This window comes from Gallus gallus, chromosome Z (genome assembly GCF_016699485.2).
Source record: "Gallus gallus isolate bGalGal1 chromosome Z, bGalGal1.mat.broiler.GRCg7b, whole genome shotgun sequence".
In the NCBI taxonomy this organism is placed as follows: domain Eukaryota; kingdom Metazoa; phylum Chordata; class Aves; order Galliformes; family Phasianidae; genus Gallus; species Gallus gallus.
The window spans coordinates 47,937,595-47,962,610 of NC_052572.1; the positions used below are offsets into that span (position 1 = coordinate 47,937,595).

Below are 25,016 nucleotides of genomic sequence, written 5' to 3' on the forward strand. Positions count from 1 at the left end.
ATCCAGATCATTGCCTATACAGATTTACAGCACTAAGCATTGTGGAAACTGGGCTTCCATTCTCATTTTCTGGATTTGCAGTCACCTTCATCACTTTCTGTACCAGTTTCTTATCAATAATTATTTCCCGGTAAACCATCACAAACAATGAACTAACTTCACTAAAATCTTGATATGGAGGCTCTGGCCACATGGCAGCATACCAAGATGGTAAGAACAGAATACATTCTCTGTTCATTGTTAGAGCACTGTAGAATGAACAAAATAGTCACATCCTCTACAGAACAAGCAGGTAAAAGTTAAAAATACAGCCTGACATAGAAGTTTAATATTTGAACACAGAGTTTCAGTATGTTTTCATATTGCAAGGTTGGACACAATGAAAAAACCACACATCAGTCAAAAGCACAAGTCAAAGTCTATAGCATTTATTAAACTGAGCAGAAGACTTCTGGATATTTTTATTAGTGAAAGTTACCTAAATAACCTTTTTAAGGATTTCACACAATGGCTTATGCTGGAAGGAACACTGAAGACCATTCCAGGTCCAAGCTCCCATGGCAGGCTTGCCAACCACTACAGAAGGCTACACCAGGGCCCCATCCAGTCTAGCCTTGAACACCTTGAGGGATAGGGCATCCACAGCATCTCTGGGCAGCCTGTGCCAATGACTCACCTCCCTTTAAGTAAAGAATTTCCTTACAACATCTAACCTAAATCTTTCCTCTTTTACTTTAAAGCCATTCTTCCCATGCTGTATCATTATCAGAACACGTAAAAAGCCTGTCTCCCTACCAATTAAAAGCTTTCTTTGCGTACTAGAAGGCCACAACGAGGTGTCCCAATATCCAGGCTGAATAAGCCCAGCTCCTTCAACTTTTCTTTATAAGAGAGGTGCTCAAGCCTTCAAATCATCTTCGTGGCCTCATCTAGACACCTCTAACATCTCCATATCTTTCCTATTTTGAGGCCCCAGGCCTAGATGCAGTACTCCAGATAAGGCCTCAAAAGTGCAAAAAAGAGGACAATCACCTCCCTCTCCCTGCTGGCCACCCTTCTTTTGCTGCAGCTCAGGATACTATTGGCCTCCCAGGCTGCAAGCACACCCTGATAGCTCACATCCAGATTCTCACCTACCTGGACCCCCAAGTACTCTGCAGAGCCTCTCACAATGAGTTCTTCTCCCCGTCTGTACTCTTACCTGGGATTGCCATGACCTAAGTGCAACACCTTGCACTTGGCTTTGATAAACCTCATTAGGGTCACATGGGCCCACTTTTCAAGCCTGTCCAGGTCTTTTTGGATGGCACTCCTTCCTTCTGTGATACAACTGCACAACTCTGCTTGGAATCATCAACAAAATTTCTGAGGATGCACTCGTTCCCACTGTCTATGTCATAGATAAAGATGCTGAAGAGCACTGGTCCTGAGATAGACACCTTGCAGACACCATTTGTCACCAGCTTCCACCTGGATGTAGAGCCATTTAACACAACCCCCTGGCTGCAACCATCCAAACAATTATTTGCCCACCAAAGAACTTTGAATTCATATCTCTCCAGTTCAGAAATAAAGATGTGGTACTGGACCCTGTCAAAGGCCTTGCAAAAGTCCAGGAAGACAACATCAGTTTCTTTGTGCACTGATGCTGTCACTCCATCAAAGAAGGCCACCAGACTGGTCTGGCAAAAAATTCCTGCCTTTAGAGAACTATTCTAATTGAGCTCACTAATATTTTTGTGAGATCATGATAAGAACATGAAGCAAAAAAGGTATGTCTTTGTAATTTAGGTAAGCCACTGATTTCACTTCACTACAACGTGTCTAGCAAAACTACAGCTGAGAAGTGTATTTCTGGCATATCAGGCCCCTTCCAGTCATGTTCTGTTATTCTGTGATTTCAAAAGCAGAAGGCATAAAGATTTGCTAACACTGAAGGGAGCTGAAGTATGTACTGCACAGAACTGGGGCACAGCAACTATGGAGCATGGGTTGATGATACACTGTAGTTACAACCATCTAAAGGAAAGTGAGTGCTAACTGAAGGTGGGCTGCCTTTCAGTAAAGGAACTACTAGCCTACCAGTAACTCCAGAGCAAAGCACACAAGATGCCTTTGTTCGGTCCTCAGATTCAGAGAACTGCTAGTGTTTCTGCCCCAGTTTCCTCCTATTACTGCTCCAAACTACTATGAGTTATATTTTGGCCAGGTGGTATTACTTCCAAACTGGTAGGCACAGATGAAATAACACTGAACAGTACAATAATCACTACTTGTATTTTTTTTTTTTTTTTTTTTGCTGAGAAATCTACGAAGCATCACGTAGGTGCTTTGAAAACAGGAAGCCAGCAGAGAAGCTTTAGTATTAACATCAACAGCCAGGCCTTAATCCTTTGGTGGAAGGATATAGGCTTGTTCTTTCATTTCCAGCTGCTTTTAGAGAACTGTATTTCCTCATCTCTGTTCAAGACAATGCAGCTACAGAGCCCATAAAAGCAGTTCACATACATGAGCATATCAGAGTAAGTTTGAAATAATAAAGCACTGGGAGATAGGGATGGGTAGTCAGAAGGAATGTGATTCAGCAAATGATCATTAAAAAAAGAAAAAGTAGCAAAAGGATCTAAATTCTAGGATCAAACTAAGGATCAAAGTTGCTATATGTTTGTGTTTTCCTTCTAATAAAATTTAAGGGAAAGACTTAAGATAAAAAGGAGCAATTACTTCATCCTATTCCAGTAATCAGACCTGAGTTTCAAAAAGATATTTCCAGAAACATCTCTGCACGTGGTGGAAATCTGTCCCATAAAAGTCAAAAACAAACTATGTGAAAATGGTTAGGAAAAAAAAAAAACACACTTTGTTCCAAGCAGCAAGAGAGGATGCTCTTTTGTGTTGATGCTTTGACTTGCTCAGACACAAAATGTGAAGACTATAACAAGGACATATTTCTGAAGCAAAATATTCTCACCCCAAATAAATCCTCCACTTAATTTAAGGAACACTGGATTTTTAATGTATTCCTTTGTCCTAAGAGTGCATCATGATCTCTAAGTAAGTCAAGCAAAATTCAGAATCAAAAGAAATACTCCACCAGTTTCTGTGAATGAACAGCTTTTATGGATTTACTCTAGCTCAAGGTAAAGTTAGTTGAGAAAATAAGCAGTTAGGCTAATGATTTTTCCTATCTGCATCCAAAATAGATTAATATGTGCTTATTCATATTTGGTATTCATTTGTATACAGTAACACTGGATCTCCAAGTGAAGCTGGTCCACTTCAGACTTGATTTGAATGAAATTTTTATTTAGCTGTGTCAATTTAGCCCAAGAATCCCTTGTACCTGATGCTCAGTGCACAAGGGACAGCAGAGGACCAAGCCAGCAAAGGACCATTCCAAAACTCGTTCCACCAGACAGCCACAAGATATCTCAGAGAATTCAGTTATTACAGACAGAAGCAATATACACTATGACTTTTTTGTTTGTTTGTAAATTCCACTAGGTGATTTATACAACGGTCAGAGCTGAGGACTGATTCAATAATAATACAGAAATGCATTTAAGGCTATTTCTCCACCTTGAGCTAGTCTCTGCACAATGCAGAAACATCACTCCTATCCTAAGACAGGATGCTAGGACACACAGTATCCTTGTGTGCCTTGAGACAGGAAGCATCCTGTTTTGAGGCAGGGCAGCAGGCATGCAAATCAGCTGTATAATTTGTCCTTCTCACTTTCAGGATTTTCATTAGCTTTCTCAAACGCAAAGAACTGATAGCCGGAGCATTTTCCTCTCCATTCACAAAGCCACAGATGTTTTCAGACAGCCTTACCAAAAAGAGGTACTTTCCCCAGCAGCTTCTATTTGTTTACTTAAAGGAGTGTAGGAATGGGAAAGGTATCCATCATCAATTCTGCTGTTACTCTCCAGAACTTACATAACTAGCATAACCATTATAGTAACAACACTGCCTAAACTGAAAAGGCTAATATAAGTACTTAGCAATGCCTGAACCATCTTGAGCAGGTCATTAATAACTGCTGATGAGCTCTCTTAGGAGAATTTAAGCCAAATGCTCTTTCAGAGCAGAGTGTTCATGGAAAGCAGTCATCGTAACAGTTCTGGACTTCGGAGATCCACATCAGAGTCACACCAAAGGAATATGAAGAAAAGAAACAGGTACCTAATCTTCCCAAAATTCTCAGAGACTTCTGATCTACGGCAACAAGCAGATCTTTGGATATGATTTAAATGCACCATTAGTGATGACAAGGCTATAAATCATCTCATTAGTTCAAGTTCTATTAGTTGCCACAACGCCACTTTACCACAGTGCATGGACAACATCCACTCTGAAAGTGAGTGCTGAAGCCAGCTTTTGCAAATTCAGCCCCTGAAGAGAAGATATTATCACCACCTCCTGAGCCTGACCACAGATTCTCTTTCACACAACAGCAAAAAACATTTTCAAGCATTTTAGTTAGAGAGTATGTAAAGGCACCTGCCTAGGGATATTTATGCTTCTTGGGAGATCTTCTCCTGAAATTATTTCAGCAATTATTTCTATTGGCATGCTTGAACAACTACCTGAACTCTCAAACTAGAAATCAAGCTCAGGAAGAACAATCCTTGAGCACAAAGGCAGATGCAGCTAAAGAAGACAGGTTCACAAGCCTCAGTCCGATGCACACTATCATGAGATCACGCAACAAACAGCATCTGGAAGAAACTGTGAAAATGAAAGCTGAACAGTAATCATTACCAGCATTTTACCACTAGTTCTAGGTACCACATTCTTTAGGAAATGCAGATCAACAGGCACTGCCAGCTAAAAATCCCAGCTCTAATGCTGGCAGAAATTGAACTATAGATAGACAAACACTCATCAGCTTAGAGGAGAGGATGCTTCCAGTGGTAGCTGCTCCTGTCCTCTGAGGTTATGTATACCGCATGTGTCAGGAAGGGTAACCTTCAGGACATGCAAGGTCTCTTAGCAGAGCTATACAGAGAAAAAGTTGAAAAACTGACACATTATCAGATCAGAAAAAAGATAAGGTGAAGCTATCAAAAAAGTCATAAATTCATTTCCGTTTTCTAACCAGCAAGAAAAAAACCTGACCTTTGTTATCACGAAAAAAAATGCCCTTCTGTATCCACAGACATGCAATACACTGCTGCCAAAGCTTTCCACAAACAAAAACGGCTTGAAGTTTTTACATCTGTGACTAGTTTCACTTACAGTACAGAACACAGCGTTCTGGAAACGCTACAGTGACATAGTTTTCCTGTAAGCTAAGACAGCATATTCTTCTCAAATATTTTTGGTAGCTCCCATTGCCCTTCTTTGTCTTCCATTTCAACTTTAAGCTGATGCATGATAGAGCTCAGAAGCATTCCAAGTTTTTAACGAAGTGAAAAATTTCTATTCAAAACCAAAAGGGCAGCAGAAAGTTCCATCAGCTTAACATGTAACCTTCTCAAAGGATAAAGCACTAAGAAGGAAAAGGGTAATTATTCACCCAAAAGAAGGAGTGAAGCACTGCTGGCAGAGGATTCGGCAGTGAGAGTGACCAGCCTCAAAGGGATTTCTGTTTGGAAAAGGCAGAAAAAAGCAATCACTGACAGAGCATTCCAGGGGTCAGAAGAGAGGAAGGAGGACGGATAGTAGAATGTTTTCCTCCACCTGACTCTACACCACAAGCCCAATATTACATTACTGGAATTTCAACTGCAAGATACTGACAATGGAAAGCCAAACATACCCAGTAGGTCTTCAACATTCACTTCAGTTTTTGAAACCAAATCATGACAAAAAAAAAAAAGATGCGCTTTCCTATTCTATTCTTTACCAGGATTAAACTCAACCAATGATACAAAGACACGAGATGCTCTGCTAATACTGGCAGTGACCACATCACTAAAACAGCGCTCACAGTAGCTTTTACAGGTACCACACAGTGTCTGGTAACACTGCTGGAGTTATAGACCAAGCAGATGCAGCTGCAAGAGTCTGGCCTTTCTTTTCCACTGCCTCTTTCCTGTTCTCCTAGTTTCAAAAGCAGCCAGTGGCTGACCTCTGAACTGGAACTCCAAGAAACAGAGGCTGAACAGGGCTGTGTGCTTTCCTACACTGAAGTCAAGGCTTTTGACTTGGCCAAAAATAAAATGGTGTCAGCTATTATCTTTGCACTAAAAGAGAAGCTAGTAAGTCTATCAGAAAAAGATGTCACTTTTTTTAGTGTGCCTTCCAAGTTCTGCCTGGTATCTCGCTGCTGTACTAAGACGCTTCCAGTTCTTTCATTTCCCAAGAAGAACAAGTACAAGAAAGCAAAATGAACTGCATCTTCAGTTCCTCATTCCCTGTAATTCTGGTCTACTACTGCAAGAACATAAAACTCTTCACACACAGCATTTCTGTCCTTCTGCACAGCATACTGTGTGTCCTCCAAAATACTTTCATTCCTGTTGCAAATAGTGGTAGCTTATTTTAACGCTACAACTAAGCAGCTTTTAGCTTTCCACCCATGCAGGCACCAAGACAAGGCAAGGTGTAAGGACACGCTCTGTCCAACAGCCGCACCGCACTGCCAACTGCGAGCCACCTCCGGCTCCAAACCAACGCTCAGTGACAACTGCGGCCCCAGCGAACTCGACGTTACCCCCAGCCCACCTGTTGGCGTCGTCGAGGATCGCCCTTCAGTTCTCCGCTTTCGGTACCAACCTCCCCGGCTGCCAGCGCCACTCACAACGAGCCCGCGCCCCCCTCGGCCGCCCCGAGGCCCCGCCGCGGCCGGAGGCAGCACCGCCCCTCCCTGCCCGCGCCGCGCTCGGCAGCGCCGCCCAGAGGCGGCACCGCGCGTCCTGCCCCGCCGGCCCACCCGCCCCGCCGCCGAGAAGAGCCGCGCTTCTCCCCTACCTCCGGCGTAGAGGCACGAGGAGAGGAAGCGGGAGTCCCCCCGCTTCGCTCCCCCGTCTCCTCCGCCCTCTCCCTTCGCGGTGTGAAGGGCGCTCGCTCGCCCCCGCCCCGCCGCGGCCCGAAGGCGCCGCGCTCACCTTGGGGAAGGTGCCCTCCCGACGGGGGCTCTTGGGGTGGTCGAAGTGGCCCCGGTCCAGCATCAGATAGAGGGAGAAGATCACCACGCAGAACACCGCGCTGCCCAACACCGTGAACTGCCGGCTCAGCTTCATCGCGCAGCGCTCCCGCCGCCCCACACGGCGCTGCCGGGGGAAAGTTCTGCCCCCGCGCCGGTCGGCGGCGGCACCGCGGCAACGGCGCTCCTCCGGCGGGGCAGCCCCGAGCGCTCTCCGGAGAAGTGCGAGAAGTCGCCCCCCGCGCTCGGCACGGAGCGCCGCCCGGAGCCCCGCGCCGCGGCCGGAGGCGAGCCGGCAGTTTCCGGCAACGGATCAGGTTCGGGCTGCACCCGGCGGGGAAGTGGCGGCGGCGGCGCCGCGGGGCCGAGCGAGCGCCGCTGCTCCCCGCCTCTCTTCCTCCTTCTCCGGCCGCTCCGCTCCGCTCCTCTCCTCTCCTCCTCGCCACCGGCAAGCGGCGCCGGAGTCTGGCACCTTCTCTCTCGCCCCACGGCCGGAGCGCCGCCGCCGCGCACACGCTCCGCGCCTAAAAGAACCCCCGCCCGCCAGCGCCCGGCCCCGCCGCCGCCGGAGCGCCGCGCTCCGCCCCCGCGCGGATGGGCGGTGCCGGGAGCAGGTCACGGGAGCGGCACCGCCCCCGCTCCCCGCCCCGCCGCTCGGTTGGGCCGGAACGGACCGCACCGCCCCGTGGCCGAGGGGGCGCGCGGCGGCCTTCGGGGCGGTGCTGCTTTTCCTCTGCCGCGGGGGCACGGACCCCGCGCTGTATGCGCCCTACCCGCAGAGGGCAGCGGTGCGGAAGGCCGCAGCAGGGGGCTGTCCCCGGGGCCCCGCCTGGAGAGGACCGGGGAAGAGGTTCTTCCCTGTATCCGTGGCCGACGGCAGCCCCGGTGCTCGGCAGAGACTTGTCAGAACGAGGGCTGCGCCTTGTGCTGGCGCTGTTCCTCCCGTACAGTGTTAAGCACACGAATGGATCGCCGCAAGTTCCAGGCTGAGTCGACGTTTTCCACATCCGAACAAGCTTCCGCAGATGCGCCTCGTGTCTCAGCGGTGCGGGCCCCGGCGCTGGGGGTGCCTCTCCTCCACCGTGGCCATGTTTAGTTCCTAATTTTGACGGATGTGATTTTGTGAGATTTGAAAGCATCCATGCCCGGTGTCTGTGTCTGAGTAACGCTTTGGGGAAGTAGTTGGGACACGCTGTCTGTTAATGAAACCCACACCAGTGCTGAAAGCTCTAGCGCTGCATGTGTGAGCTCTTGCCAAGCAGCTCTGACATCCCCATAGTATGAAGTCTGAAATACACGGGTGATTTTTTTTTTCTTTATTTTTCCACAAAAATCCCACCACTTTTAACAATTCGTTAAAAGTGTAGAAGATCCGACCAGTAACATTCAGACTTCTGAAGGATCCAAGAAAGTCAAATCTCCGCTAAGTTTTTCCATATCAAAAACCTGTTGCGGTGTCTCACAGAACCCTCAGACCCAGATCAGCTGTCCCAAGCACCCACCTCCCCTTATCCCACTGCACAACAGAACTGGGTGGTTCTGGGTGTGTCCACAGTCCTCCTGCAGCACGGGTGGGGTTGCAATGCACCACGGGGTGTGCGGGGGCAGAGAGCTGCTCGCTGCTCTGCGTACAGGCTGTGTTTCACATCAGAAGGACTTATTTTTGTAATGCCAGGGAAGAAAAAATAAAGGCTGAAGGGTGGAGCTGCACAGTGGAGGCAAGACAGAGGATGGACAAAAGGGTGGGGGCTATGCAGAAATGGCAAGGAGCGCTGACCAGGAACAGCTACAAGTTAAGGGAAGACGCAGATCAGGGTGAAAGACAGCAGGGGAAGGGCACAGCAGTCTAACAGAGGGACAGTGCTGGTGGGTCTCCTGCAGAATCTGGTACAAAACACAGATGCTTTGAAACAGGTAGCGTTCTGCTAAGCAAAGGGGTGTATGTAACAGATGGCTCTTGCCTCCTCACATTTGCTCTATTCCCCCTCTAGTGGCAGATGCACGCAGAAAATAAATATAAGCACTCCTTTTTCCATTTGTCATGTTATTGGAGGTCAGTGTCATGGTTTTATGATTTTTGGTTATCAGTATTCCACATCACAACATCGTGTATTGCACTGGGAGTTTAAGAGTTAATGCTCCAGTTCTGGGCACCTGTCCCAGAAGAGAAGAACTACAACCCCCAGAGGACTTTGCGTTCAGACAAGAGATAAAATCCCATGGCAAAGTCATGAGGCCAGGCTCTCCTCCATTCTGTTCATCCTGACCGCACGTCTCACCTCAGCATTAGAGTAAGGCCTTCAGTTTTCGGACACTCTTTCATTATATTCGATTTATTAGCTCCAATTCTAATTATACTGTATTATATTGTATTATAGTGTGTTATCTTGCATTGAGTTTGTTTCTCCTCAGATTGTTGGCACTATTTTGTTTTGAGCCCATCTCTCTATCCTTTCCCCCCTTATCCCTTTCTGGGGATAGATCTGTGGGTCCCTCCACCCTGCTTGTCAGGGAACTGGGGCAAATCAGCCCATAAACCACTGACAGTCAGATGTCAAAAATCCAACTTTGCAGTGATCCGTGTGAGATGTTATCTTCAAGTTTATCTTTCATAAGAGGAAAAGTGTATTTAAATCTACAGTAGGGTAACTGTGAGATTTCAAAAAATGATTCCAGGATTTGGGATATGTATTCTTAGGGTTCACAGCGAAGCCTTTACTCATCTTTTGCTTGATCACATACATATTTCCTCATTTATTTCATGGCATATGTAGTTGACTTTTTGAACAGGGTACCTACGGGGAAGGACGGGACTGTGAACAAACCAGCCATCAGCAGACCTTCTATTTCCCTTGTAGCAAATGTCAGAAGCAGTTTGATGAATGAGACAAGAGCGCTGTGGAGAGATAGTAATGGTCAGGTGGCTGAGTCAGCAGGAGTGCCACAGACAGTCAGACACTGTGCCCATTTCTGTTACTGGGCTTATTTCTCATACTAAGTCACCCAGACCAAGGCAGCTACACAGAGCTGGTGAACGATTCTCTGCTGTTAGGGTTCTTCCCAAGACGCAGGTGTTCAGACCTGTGGTCACAGTGCTCACATTCGGAGCTGAAGTTAGTGAAAGCAATGAACTTAAATCTTTCCTCACAAGCATTTCAAGAAGAGCAGTAATGCTTTTAATAAAGTACAATTTCTTAGAATATTACTTAAGTTTACGGAAATTAACAGCTGTACTGTCTGTTCAGTGCTTTGATGGTATACATCAAGTAGTGAGAGTCCATGGCTTAAGATGAGGGTAAAGCTATGCACTGAATCGTGTTAAATACCATCATGGGTGGTGTTGAACGTAGTATCTGGTCCTATGCTTTAAAGCTCTGTAATAATATATATGTGTCTGAGGGGGCTACCTCAAGTGCCGCTAAAATGATATTATAATGTATATACATGTATCTTCAGACTTAGGCTTGTGGCTTTTTCTTTCCATTTAGAGGAAGATGGGAGCCTGGGTACTGAGGTTAGGACAGACCTACACAAAAATGCTAGACAGTAATGGCAGTCACATAAATAAATTTATTTTTAAGTACAGATATGCCTTAAGCCATTAGCAACTGCTACAATGAATTTTTTTAGACACTGGTTTTGAATTTGGGTACCATCTGTCTAATCCCTACCTTTAACCTTTTTTAAGAGAGAAAGAGAGGGAGGGAGAGAGGAAGGCAGGCAGGGAGGCAGGGAGGCAGGGAGGCAGGAAGGAAGGAAGGAAGGAAGGAAGGAAGGAAGGAAGGAAGGAAGGAAGGAAGGAAGGAAGGAAGGAAGGAAGGAAGGAAGGAAGGAAGGAAAGGAGGAAGGAAGGAAGGAAGGAAGGAAAGGAGGGAGGAAGGGAGGGAGGGAGGATTGCATGGGCTTAGCTTTTGTAACACCCTTCAACTTCTTCCTAACTCACTAAGCCATAGAATATCCTCAGCTGGAAGTGGCAAACGGAGATCATCAAGTCCAAGTCTTATTATAATCACTGGGACAACACTATCACAGTCATCCCAGTGGTTGACCTTTCAGAGCCACAAAAGCAAACACAAACAGGTCAGGGACACAGCCACAGGTTCAGCTGCACAGCTCTGACAAGAGAAGACGCCTTTGGTGCTGCCTACTCTGCTTTCCTTTTTTACTCCAGGGTTTCTTAAAACTTTTGGTATAATAAGTAAGGTAGTCCTTCAAAGAAATATAGACCTAGTCAAAGCAACTCACAGAAGCAAATGCATGGCACTAATAAGTTATGAGAGTTAGGTATAGGTGGAAAGCATCGTTGTGAAAAAGGCACCATATAGTTCACAGTAAGCTTTTAATTTTTTTTCATTAGATGGTAGCAGCTCAAAACATGCCTGAGGGGGACTTGTCTGGAGTGCCTTTGATACCCAGTAAAAAGGCAGTGCACTAAAATCAGCAGCTGAGGAGTCTCTGTACGGTGTCATTTTCATAAGAGAGAGAGAAAAAAAAAAAAAAGAAAGAAAAAAAAAATTCCCTTATTCTTAGAACTACAATAAATTCCCCAAGATTCTGAATTCTCAACGCCAGGCACTACTTAACATGCACCCTTGGGCCTATTAAGTCCTGCAAACAGTCTTTACCTCTTTTGCGGACTCGGACAAATTATTCTTCAGCTACAGCATGTTTCCTATGAATTGCAAGGGAAATGGTCCAAGAAGCAACTTCCCTACTTCAGACATCTACATCCATGCTGAAGAGACAAGGAGGCAGGCAATGAAAACCAAGAAGAAAAGGTTGTGGCGCTCAGGGGATGTGGGATCAGAGGAAGGCTGACGCTGCATCCTGGAAGTCTCACTGTAAGTAGCCTACAGTAAAAGCAACAGTGCAAAGGTAATCAATAGTTCTCGTTTCCTCCAGGTTAAACATAACTGGTTAGATCAAATCACTGTCTGCTGACAAGCTTGGATGAACTGATTTGATTCTTAGTGACCTCTGGCAAGGTTCAGCTTTGTTTTACTGTAATATCAGAAATCAGGGACAAACATTAATCATTAACAAACCTTGCGTTAACAAACCTCATCATACTTTCATAGCACTTCTATAAGTATTTCTGCTTACTACTTTTGCTTCTATGTTCATGCTCAGATGAATTACTACACATACCACAACATATTTAGCTTCAGGCCAATGTACATGTGTGAGTACCATCTGATTGGATAACTTCTATACTTGCAACGATCACAGAATTTCAGGTAAAGAAAAGTATACTCCGTTCTAGGAGAGAAGCTATAATTATTGCTGGTAACAGTATTGTAAAAAATCAAAAATCTGAGAAAGTATTTACTGACAGAGATTTGTTCCCATGCCAAGTTGATGACTTCTAAATCATGAAATTTAGATAGCCTGTCTATTTTAAAATACTTGTAACTTCAGTAACTATATCATTGTGCTTTAAAATCATGATAATTGAACTAGACAGCAAGTAATCAACACATTTTGTGTTTGAAAACTTCAACCAGTCTCAGGAATTTCTTAAGGAAATCTGGCTACCTTGGCAGGTTCCCTTTCCTCACTTTACCGCTTTCTCAGTTTTTCCCTTCCCCTTCCTGTTTTCTCTTTCTTCCTTTTTGCCTTTCCCCCCCTTTATTTATTCATTTGTTAACTTGTTTGTTTATTTATTCAAACCAATAAGCTTTCACAATCCTGCCAAGCTTATTTATTTTCATTTTATGTTCCCTCAGTGTCAGATCGATCACTTTTATTTAAATCCAAATGAAAAATCTACCAGAAAACAGTTTCGCAGTGCCTCATTGCCTGGTATTAGTATCATGTAGAAGTACTTGCCAGTCTTTGCATTTATTGAAGATGTAAGGCTCCAGACTGCAAAAAATCAATCAGCGTTCCAATCAGTCAAGTTATTCTTCTCAAAAATATTAGTAACAAGTGAAGCAAAATTAGGCATTGCTTTCAACAACATCAAATTTCTTTTCTTGCTTTTTTAAATGGCTTTGAAACATTGCACTAGATGACGTGATTAAAACAAGGACCAAAATCATGTAAATTTTAAACAAATGTATGTGTATTTAAAGTCATGTATTTAGAATTAGACTGCACTGGCCTAGTATAGATCTTGATACACTATATAACGAAGGGGAGCCCAGAGGAATTAATGAAGCCTCATCTAATTTCAGCTGAAGTATAGCTGAAAACATATGAGTATGGAGGCTGCTCAAACTTCTGGTGGTTTCTGTAGTTCTAACACACAAACAAGGAATATAGAACAAAGCTGGAAGGTTCCGTTCTGTTTGTCCTTTAAACTTTTGTAATGCAAATTTCTGCTTCTGTTTTTCCTTCTAAATCTATTTGCAAAGACTGCATATCTTTGAAGAAATTCAATGTAATCTGTTGGCATCCTCTTTATAACATATCTAAAGTGAATTGATGAAGAAATTTGATTTTTATAAAGAGCTTTTTACATTTTACATACTAAACTTACCTCCAACTACTTTTAGACTGTATGATTTTAAATATATGTTTACAGTTTCTGTCTTAATTTAACATTTTCTTATTTGGAGAAGGAAAATGATGTGGTACTTCTTTGTCTTATCAAAGAATTTTGTTAAATTCTGTAGTTTCAGAATTTTGAGACTGTATCTTTGCAGAAAGTTAACACGGAAGCTGTCAGTCAATTACCTTTGTTGTCCTGATAGGCTAACTAATTCAATCGTATTTATATATTTCAGGTTTCGGTAAACTGCAAACAGGTAGGAGTAAACAAGGCTAAATGTAAGTGTTCGGGCTCTTTCAAACCCATGTAAGGTTTTCTATTAGTCTATCTTGACACCTGCTAATAATGGTGCAGACCATTCTCACAGATCATGTTAGAACTGTTTGCTCCCTCTCACCATGTGCTGTCTGTTACCCTCTTCCAGCTTTTTATGAACCATACAATTTGTTTTTCCTAGTGGATGACCAGTTTGACCTCTAGCCGTAACAAAGCCCTTTTCTTCTGGAGAACTGAACCCACTATTTCAGCCCTAATGTTGTGGGTTGAATCAGAATAGCTAGATTTTTAGGGGCTTAGCAACGAAGTTGCTTGAATGAGGGTGCCTGATGAAATCAAAAAGTTACCTTTACAGAGGACTGCAAGTACGAATGAACATGGATGAATGCACAGGAAAGCTTACTTAAGTTCTTCCACAATAGAAATCACACAAGGACTGGTCAAAGCAAAAACATAAATGAAATAAAAATTGTTCAACAAGCTTTTTCATCAATGAGGAACTGAGTCATTAAACAATACATCATTCATTTTATTTTATTTTATTTTATTTTATTTTATTTTACAAAATGAAGCAGTGCTTTCATTCTTCACTGATTGCAGTTTGGTATCTGCTTCTTCTTTGTTCACTCAAGCTTTTGTTTAATTATATGGATATTCTCTTGAAAATACAGTAGAATAAAAACACAAGGAAAAAAAAATGAAGAATGTAACTGCTGCAGCTATATATAGTTCTTTTTCCCCTCAAAATAAGTACTGGCTCCATATTGAATATAATGTAAATTTGGAGCACAGAAATAATGAAGTCTTTGTTTTAACAAAACAGCATTGGTCTTAAAGGTAAACATAGGCTAAGCTAAGGAAAGACTATACGAACATTGTAGGACAAAATTTGTCGTGGGCTTTTCCACTGTCATTCAAATCTCAAGAAAAATAGTTAGCAGAGGCATTTTATAGTAGTAAGTTTACACCTCCAAAACAGATAGAGGGAGCCTTCTGTATCTCCAGATACACTAAGTATAATAAATACCATCTCTAGAAAACCTAATAGGAAGTCAATGTTTAATGAAAGATAAAGAATACAGTATCATTCTGATTATTCTCAGAATTACCCAAAACTGGGAAACCATTCTGGCGACTGCAAATCTTTAAGTATTAGCATAGCTTAAAGGGAATAAAGCAACAATTAATGGATGGAGATAATTTTCTGCATTAGCAACATCAAAGCAAAGAGCAATGTCTACAGTTTAAGAAGTCATATAGAAACATCAGTTAAAAATTTTAATTAAATAATATCTAATGAATATTCAAAACAAAACAGTGACAAAAATATTCTTCAGAGCATAAATGTCACAACCATAAAAAGGCCAGTTATAAGTGCGAGATTAGTGACTTACTTCAGAAAATGTGTTTTATCATTGTAAGTCTACTAACATAAATTAATATAAACCAAGCTAAGCTAATGTTTTCCTGTTATACATTTGTTAAAAAAATATCATCTTTACCATTTTACTTAGCCTACAATGTAGAAAAAATCAGTCCAACAACGTAGTCCTTTACATTCACATAAAGCCTAAATGCATTAGAGTCACGCCTCATCACTAAATGAAGATTTTCAGGAGCTCAGATTCCTTATGGGATTGTGGAGAGTGGTTTCTAGATACATTTTTGAACTTTTATCTACAGGAAAACCTAATTATTATGAAACCTTAATACTGTTTTAATACATTTGTTTTAAACTATATACTGTAGGAGAAAAGCCAAGCACATCCTCAGCTGCCCTTTTATTGCTTCTGCAGTAACAGCCTAAGTAGCCAGGTTGGCCAAGGAGTACATCTGTGACTGAATATTTTGCTATGCTTTGGAATGTGTGTGAGTTTATAGAAATGTATTATTTCATGGTCCACATTAGTAGATAATCTGTCAGCTTCTACAGGCGATCTAGGTCCTTATTTGAAGAGATAATTCATTGTAACTTCAGATACAGTAAGGATATGTCAGATGCCTCTATTGCAGTGTGCACAAACTAATTAAATCATGACATATATTAAAAAATTTATTTTTCTTGGACCAATGTGATCAATATGGAAGAAAATATATGTATTTAATGTTTATTGTTGTTTACTACCTGTGAAAACAAATATTCAATATTGTAGAAATATAGTATGAAATGTTTTGGGATGATATTCTGGTTCTTTTTTTTTTCCTTTGAACTCTTCAAGTCAGTTGAAATCCACATCAGGAAAGGAATCTTACAAATTCATGTCACCTTTGAGAAGTACATTTTTCTCTTGGTTAATCCATTTGACTATGAAACAATATATAGGCAACAGTTTACAGTTATGAAAAGTTGCTCTTAGTCTGTAAGGCTGTGTACAAGGCAACAAAAATCAATTAATTAATTAATTCAAGAGAATAAGTTGGGCAGCTCAATCTTTAAAGTCCATAAAGTTTTAAAAGGAGAAGAAGAACAAAAATGAGAAAAATGTAAAAAGTAACTGATATCATCTACCTGTGCTTGTGTAAAACTTTTGACACTGTCCTACATGATATCCTTGTCTCTAAATTGGAGAGACATGGATTTTACAGATGGAACACGTCACAGATAAGGAATTGGTAGGATGGTTCCACTCAGAGAACTTTGGTCAACAGTTCAATGTTGAGGTGGAGACCAGTGGCATTCCCTGAGGGTCAGTATTGGCAGATGTACTATTTAATATCTTTGTTGGTGACATGGATGGTGGGACTGAGCATACCCTCAGCAAGTTTTCCAGCAACATCAAGCTACATGATGCAGTCAACACGCTGGAAGGAAGGAATGGCATCCAGACAGACCCTGACAGAATCAGAGGTATGCCGATGTGAACTTTATGAGATTCAACAATGCCAAGTTCAAGGTTCTCCATCTGTGTTGGGGTAATCCTAAATATGAATGCATGCTTGATGGAGAATAGATTGAGAGCAATTTAGAGGAGAGGGACTTGAAGGTGTTGTTTGATGAGAAACTCAGCATGAGCCATCAATCTTGCTTGCAGCCCAGAAACCTAAACATATCCTGGACTACATCAAAAGAAGGGTTTCCAGCAGGTTGTGAAAGGTGACTGACCACTTCTCTTCTCTTGCAAGGCCCCCACAGTTACTGCATTCAGGTCAGGAATTTCTAGCATAAAGACATGGACCTGCTCAGTTTGGTCCAGAGAAGGCCAGAATTATTAGAGTCTCTCTTATGAAGAGAAACTGAGGTGGCTGTCTTCATTCAGCCTGGGGAAGCTCCGGGGAGACCTCACTGATTCCTGTCTATTGCAGGGTCTAAAAGGGGCTTTTGAGAAAGCTGGCGAGGGACTTCTTGTCAGAGAGAGCAGTGATAGAACAAGGGGCAATGGTTTTAAACTAAGAAAGTAGATTCAGGTTAAATAGTAGGAAGAAATTATTTATGATGAGCATGGTGACAGCAGATTTTAACAAACTGAGTGAGTGGCAGCAAGCAGACACAACAGTTTGTGCAGAAGTGTCAGAGTTCTGCTAAGAACTTCTGAAGATCTCATTGGAAGTTGGAAGTTGTGAAACCTTTCCGGGGAGCCCTGAGGAACTGGAGGATGATTACTACAAACTGGAAAGGAGACCTAGGGAAGGACAACTACAGAAGAACTTAGCTTCTCCTGGGAGGAGATCTAGCTAGATATAGCTGCTGCTAACAGTCCTTGATTAGCGTGGGTCCAGCACCTAGTGAGTCAGTCTTAGGCAGAGGCGTATATAAGAGCCAGGCCCAGAGCGTAGTGAACAGGCAGTGATCACAGCAATCATATGTAGTAGTTGGCACTGTGGGGGCATGCAGCAGGGTTTGTGAAGGTGCAAGAAGGAATCTTAATTGCTCTATTAATTTCCAGCACCATATGCTTCATCAGACACACCAAAGAACACTTTCCCTTGTATCTTCTGGAGTTGCTGCACTGACCTTGTCAGGCTTGGACTCAAAGAGACACACTTCTGATTCAGGTGTATTTGTCTCGGGCTGTAGGGAGTGCCTGAGGCCTCTCTGTGAAGACTGGCCTGTCAGTCAGCTATCCTGTGGAAAGTATAGTACTCTAGATAACCTTTGGCATTGAATCAGGGAGTTACAGGAGTAAATAACTTGACCATGTATGGTTAGAGAAGATGAGTAGGAAACGGTGTTCTCAAGGTGACTGTTCACCTTCAGATCCAATTCCTCACACCAGTGAATTTACTGCAAAGTTTGTGCCATGCGAAGTATTGATGAATTCTGGAATGTCATCACTTCATGTAAGAGGAGTAAGAGGAGAAAGGCTTCTCCTCCTCCTGAAGACTTGCAGTTAAGAAATGGGTTTAGTGCTGTCCCATCTGAGAAGGAAGTCAGCATGGCTTCAGAAGAGGCAGCTGTGCAGTACGACCCAGTGCCTTGTGGGAACACCTGAAAGAAGTGAAGAGTAATTGCAGCAAATGACTTGCTGTTTCAGTAAACAGGTGGACCTATGTGCAGAACTAGTTGTCTGGAGAGATTTATTGCCTGCCAGGGGCTTGAATATGTGACATCATCAGAAGTTTCCCAAGGCTTATTCACACATCAAACTGTTACCCTCTGCTCTTCTATGTGGGCACTAATGATACCAAGTGCAAATTGGAAAAAAAAAAATTGGAAAGAAATTGGACTAGATGATCCCAAATGGTCTCTTTCAACCTCAACTGTTCTGTGATTCTGGTCTCCTTCAACCCAAGCCATACTCTGATTCTACCTTGAGAATATAGATTTTGATAGTTACATTTCTTCAGACTAAACTGATCCTTTTTGCCATCCTGGATGTGCCTCAAAAATTAAAATAGCTACCCTTTATGCTGCTTATCTCACAGATGCCCTGAAAATTAATTTCAACTGAACAAACCTGGCACTATTCACTAGTGAAGAGGATGAGCACTGTCTCCACAAGTTCCAGCACAGCCTACAAACAGGAGTGCTTTACACAATGACTGGCTTGCTGCTCTAGGCTGTTTGATGTTGAAAGAAGTATGACAGTCACTATATCTGGTTGAAATTTCAACAGAAAATTTTGCTTTAAATGTATATGTTGATTTTCACATGCAACATATTGCACTTAAGACAACAATAATGCAAGGAAAAAAACATTAACAAAATGAAAATACCGTTACACATTGGAAAACACAAGTAGTATGCATTGCCTTGTAGAATAACTTGCAACTACCACCCCTTTCCCAGCATACTTTCGTGTTTAGAGTGATTATAAAGAAATCAGTAAGATGCTAAAGTGTTAATTAACGAGAGAGAGAGAGAGAGAGAGAGAATGAATGAATAAACAAATGAACAAATGAACAAACTTGGAGTTTACTGAGTGTTGTAACATGTTGTAACCTGTTTATATGTATGACACACTACATGACCGACATCTTACAGAAACACAATACTAGGCTGCATTATTTCACTGTTTCATGTCACAATTCAGAAAGAAAAAAAAATTGCAGCAAGATTTATACTACTCTGGTCAGAACAGCCCCACAGTTCCTGTGGGAGATAGGTAAAGAAAGAATTTTGCAGCACAGCATCCAACAGTTAGAGTACTTCAGAGTTTCAGTTTGAGAGAAAGAGGAGAGGAGAGGAGAGGAGAGGAGAGGAGAGGAGAGGAGAGGAGAGGAGAGGAGAGGAGAGGAGAGGAGAGGAGAGGAGAGGAGAGGAGAGGAGAGGAGAGGAGAGGAGAGGAGAGGAGAGGAGAGGAGAGGAGAGGAGGGGAGAGGAGGGGAGGGGAGAGGAGGGGAGAGGAGGGGAGAGGAGGGGAGAGGAGAGGAGAGGAGAGGAGAGGAGAGGAGAGGAGAGGAGAGGAGAGGAGAGGAGAGGAGAGGAGAGGAGAGGAGAGGAGAGGAGAGGAGAGGAGAGGAGAGGAGAGGAGAGGAGAGGAGAGGAGAGGAGAGGAGAGGAGAGGAGAGGAGAGGAGAGGAGAGGAGAGGAGAGGAGAGGAGAGGAGAGGAGAGGAGAGGAGAGGAGAGGAGAGGAGAGGAGAGGAGAGGAGAGGAGAGGAGAGGAGAGGAGAGGAGAGGAGAGGAGAAGAAAAAAAGGAAAGCTAGGAAAACGTAGAGAATGAAAAGAAGTTCTGTTGGCAGCAGAACAAATAAGACTTAATTTTGTCTGCTTTTTTCTCTTATACCATGTAATTTAATAAAGGACAAGCACCATTTTCTACAGTGGTGGCATTTATTAGTCTGTCTTTCCTATGGGGAACCTTGTATGTCTAAACAGGAGATAAGCTCTATGGAACTTCAGAGGAACCTTAATTAGACACCTGTCTTCGACCCGATTGCCCAGTTTTATTAATTTTGTAGGACTATAATGTTTTTTTTTAATCTTTGTTTCCTTGCTGTACTTGATCAATGTTTGCCAGTATTTCTTTTCATTATACAAGTGTGAGGGCAAGTAACCTTGTAATTACAGAATTTTTCTGTAATTCTGTGTTTTTCCTTGAAGAACTGGATAAAAGGGGAAAAGTAGTGACATTTTTTGAGAAAATATCATTCTCTGCTATGTAAAGATTAATAAATGTAGTGTCCTCCACCACCATAGCACAACAGATTGAAAAGAATAACTAATAAAGATGTTCACTATCAAACACTTCAACTGTCCTCAACTCCAGTAGTCCTCAGTCAGTTCATTATCAAATAGCATTAAACAGAAATCACTAAGTGGTTATGATAACATCCTGACACTGTATCTCCGCTTTTCTGTTGGTGGTGTTGCATTTCTCTATTCAGTGATTAATTAGCTCCTCAGCTTTTTCATCTCTTTCTTTCTGCTGTGAGCAAAAATGTGTGAATGATGGGGAGGAAATTATCTCTCAATCTCCTCTCTGCTGGAGGCAACAGGGAGAGGATTGAATTCTATAGCTTTTTCTTCACAGCATGCTAACTGCATCACAAGTAATCACATGCTTGTCAACATGACCATGTCTGCTCCATGACCACATTGCCAATGTCAGCAAGACTCAATTGGTACTCACCATGGTGATGACAAGTAATACAGGTGTCTGATCTGCATACAAAAGCTCACATGATCATTTTATTCTTGCATTTGTAAGTCTTCTATTTAATTTGCATGTTTATGCCTGTCTTTAAGAAGGAAACAGTTCAAGGCGACGAGTAATTTCATTGAACTTACTCTGATTGAGATTATGAAACTTTGCCACCGTAACTATTAGGATAATAACTGTTAGGAAAATAATATCTCTGATTTTCAGAAGTGATGTATGTTTTGAGAAATTTGTGTATATTTTGTGTTTTGGAACTTTTTATATCTTTATATAAGATATATATTCCCTGCTAGAAGGGAATAGCGTAGATTGCAAAGCTTGCTTTAAGGATAGACAAAATGGGGGTGTGGAAGCTTGTCATTTACAGTGGTTTAATGACTGAATAGAAGCATATGAGCATGCCTATGTAGATAATGTACGAGATCTCTAAACCAAACAAACAGTGCCTCTACAACAAGTGGGACCGCTTGGGATGTTTGAGTGTGGGCTCAGAACTTTTCCAGGAAGAAAAATGTATTAAGACTTTTTGTTATGGTACGTGGTGCATTAGTCACAATACGCTCATATGAAACAACTAGTAATGTTGTTGATGACTGTGCTTGGTATACTGACACATGAGACTTCGGGTGTTTATGCCTGCTGTGGTTTCAAGGAATCTAGAAAATTATTGCTGCCCTTATGATGAAACTTTATTTCAATGTGTGTCAGTTGGCTAAGAAGCATAACTATGTGCCAATAAAGTGCAGAACTGTGAGGGAATGTAACTTCAACAGCTACATAGGACAAGCTTACGTGAGAACGCATTGGAAGGGATTGGTGGCTTGTGATGGAATTGCGGATAACCATTAAATTAAAATTTACACTTTTGCATTTAAGTTTTACGGCAGTAATACTACATCTGAGTTATAGAGTCCCATTCAGTATTTTGGTACTTCTGGTTACAACAGAATCATAAAACCACAGAATGGCCTGATTTGAAAAGGACCACAACGATCATCAATTTCAACCCCTCTGCTATGTGCAGGGTCGCCAACCACCAGACCAGGCTGCCCAGAGCCACATCCAGCCTGGCCTTGAAGGCCTCCAGGGATGGGGCATCCACAACCTCCTTGGGCAACCTGTTCCAGTGCATTACCACCGTCTGAGTGAAAAACTTCTCCCTAATATCTAACCTAAACCTCCCATGTCTCAGTTTAAGACTCATCATCCTTGTCCTATCACTATCCACCCTTGTAAACAGCCATTCCCCCTCCTGTTTATATCCCTTCAAAATGCGTGTATTATGGACTTTGACTATTCTGTTGTATTTGCTTTGCAGTTTATATGTCTTACAGACTATGGAACCTTTCTCTTTGCCTCGGATGAAATCCACTGATTCCAAGAAAATGAATACATTATTTGTGGTAATTGGATGGAAGTGTATGATATGTAAATTAATAGCTATATAAATCATTAATGTATTTTTCTCTTCTTATGGTGTTTATTAAGGGTAAATGATGCAGCAGACTATTCTCTTCTCAGAGTATTTTGTAGCATACAGTGTAGAGGTAATCTTAGAATTTCACTTTTTAGTTTAAAATCAAAGTTTTTATTAGGATTTAAAGTGGATTTAATCTGTTACTTCAGCTGCATGACCACTAAATTAGAAGGGTAAATACTTGAAGATTCTTTTCTATTTAGAAAATTGAAAGATGTTAATTTCTGTTGTAAGAAACTATAAGTAATCTGCCACTATCTTATGTTGAATAATATAGCTGTACTCTCCCATGGGTTTTGTTTGTATATTTTTTCTGTTTTGTTTGTTTTGATAGCATTTGCTGAATGTTTGTTTTTGCTTTTGTTTTTGTTTTTTTAATCCAGGAAGCAGGAAAGTGATGAATCTGGAACTAGTAATGTGCTACTCGTTTTGAAGTCCTCATGACCTAGTAAGAAGAGCCTCTCTTTTTACTGTCATCAGAGAAGTTTGTAGGGATTCTGCTTTAAAAAATATGTCTTTTAGTTAAGAAAGTATGGCCTTATTCCAGAATTGCTTTCACATTTAAGCTGAGGCAGCAAAGCCTGGCTACATACTATGTTTCTTGACAGAACAATTTTATTTGCTGCTTTCTAAGACACATCCTCCCTTTGTGTTTTGCATTTAATTTCTGTGGGTGCTAATGATAACCCGTATGTTAACTGATATGTAAGGGCTAGCCTCTCCACCTCTACTTAATTTCAGAAGGGTGGTAATCAGTTATACTTTCCTGGATATAGTTCACACAGCAAAGGACAACAGGCCTCCTGTGTTACATTTTAAGTCTGCCTAAGTCTGCACAGATGTTAACAGAGTCAACCTTTCTGTTTATCCAGCTCCTGAATTCTCATCACCTGTTCTGTGCTGCGGCATTAGAAACCACAATGGTACACAGACTATGCAATCAAGCAATGAAGGATGCTTATACCTAATGAAACAAATATTAATTTGTTTCCAGGCAGATGTGTTCTGAATCTGACTGTCCTTTTGATTGCAGGAATGCTTGCACTGACATAAGAAAGAGAACAAAGATTTGTATTGGTTTAAGCTGAATATCAAACTACACTTTAAGCTGTAAGGCACTTAAACTGGCAAACAAACAAGGGCTAAAGGGTAAGATGATGACTAATGAAAAGCTATTGATAATTCTGTTCTTCTGACATATCCTGCCACAGCAGAGCTGAGATATTCACTAGACAGCTTCTGCCTTTTGGGACAACTTTTCCAGGAAACAATGTGAATTCTGAATTCAAGCTGTCATAATGGTTGAACAGAGCAATATATTTCTGGAGTATTAGTATTTCTTTGAAAGAAATAGAATACACTGAAAAGCTTCCAAAATAAATTGAGGGAAGCTGAGTATCACATTGGACAACAGACCAGTTGTGATCACACAGCATTTATGCATTTATGCAGTTTTAAAAGCAACTAAGTAATTATCCAAAAAGTATAGAACCTAGTGAAACTGAGGGAAACTACATAACCTATTTCAAGTCCTGGAATGCAATTCAGTCCTGGAATGCAATTAAATATTCAAAACACATTAAAAAAACATAATCAAATTCTGATAGAAGAAATAGAAACTGATTATTTCTCTTCCCCCCTTGCAGCTGAGAAATAGAAACTGATTATTTCTCTTTCCACCCTGCAGCTGAAAGACCAGTTCCTAAGTTTGGCCCTAGGCCACGTCTGTGAAAATGTTCTGAAGCTATTCAGAAGAGACAAATAAGAAGAGATAAATGTGACAAATCTCAGGAACACTTTCCTTTTGTAACCGCTTTTGGAGCGATGTGTCAATAAAAACAAAAGTTTCAAATTGGATTACCGCTACCTACTGGCAGGGATTAGGTAAAATGTTAAGACAAATGGGTATATTGAGTAATAGCCTTCAATTTTGTGAAAGAAACAAGCTCTACAGTTCTTTTTATTTAATTAATAAATCAACAAGTTACAACTGAACAAGTGTAGCTCAAAACACTTCTTTAGGTAACACATACAAGTCTGTACAGTCTCTTGCTGCCTTTGGCTTTATCTAGTACCCAAATGAATAAACAGCCAAAACATTAGTATTTCCTCAGAGGGGTGGGGGGGGGGGGGAAAGAATGAAAGAGTAAACCTTTGATCCAGATTTGGCTGAAGATTGAATACAGCTGTGACCACAGCAGTTTTCAATTTTTTTTTTTATTACTCCCAAGTTCTGACAAATGACTGTGTGCATTCCCTGTATATAGTAGTTTCCATCATCTTCTTTCTTTGACTTTTTTTAATGTAAATGAGCCAGAGGGCTTTAATGTGATTACAAATAAAGCAGAGCGAACTTACTCAACACTTGCAGTAATAGTGGACTGAAACACTATTTTTAATTCAATAAAAATTTCAGAAATAGTTGCATTTTCAGGCTTGCAAAGCAAAACTTTTTCTGACAGAGAGAGAACTTGTCATTTATCTAGAAGTATGTACCAATGCATTTAAAAGTGTTAACAAAGATGCAGTCAGCAAAACAATGCACAATTATTTGGCAATTAGAAAGCAATACATTAAAGTACAGTTTAGAATAGCTTTTATGTTGATAATAGTGAAGGTAGTGTAGGAGAAATA

At 41.7% G+C, this 25,016-nt stretch overlaps 1 protein-coding gene and 1 long non-coding RNA gene across 3 annotated transcripts in view; one reads left to right on the top strand and one right to left on the bottom strand.

Moving 5' to 3' along the window:
* Window positions 1-7,619, bottom strand: part of MAN2A1 (mannosidase alpha class 2A member 1) — a 119,733-nt gene extending 112,114 nt beyond the window's left edge. The window contains exon 1 of one of the 2 annotated variants that reach the window (XM_003643046.5): window positions 7,056-7,619. In XM_003643046.5, the coding sequence (XP_003643094.2) occupies window positions 7,056-7,190 (135 nt within the window). In that variant the 5' untranslated portion in view covers window positions 7,191-7,619. Of the gene's footprint in view, window positions 1-6,672; window positions 6,752-7,055 lie in introns of those variants that run through there. The other variant, XM_046905798.1, reaches the window with a different exon arrangement.
* Window positions 7,620-22,057: 14,438 nt separating this feature from the next.
* Window positions 22,058-24,527, top strand: LOC121108500. The gene is made up of 3 exons (XR_005843040.1): window positions 22,058-22,830; window positions 23,416-23,531; window positions 24,070-24,527. It is a non-coding gene; the product is annotated as an uncharacterized LOC121108500 (long non-coding RNA).
* The last annotated feature ends 489 nt before the right edge of the window (window positions 24,528-25,016 follow it).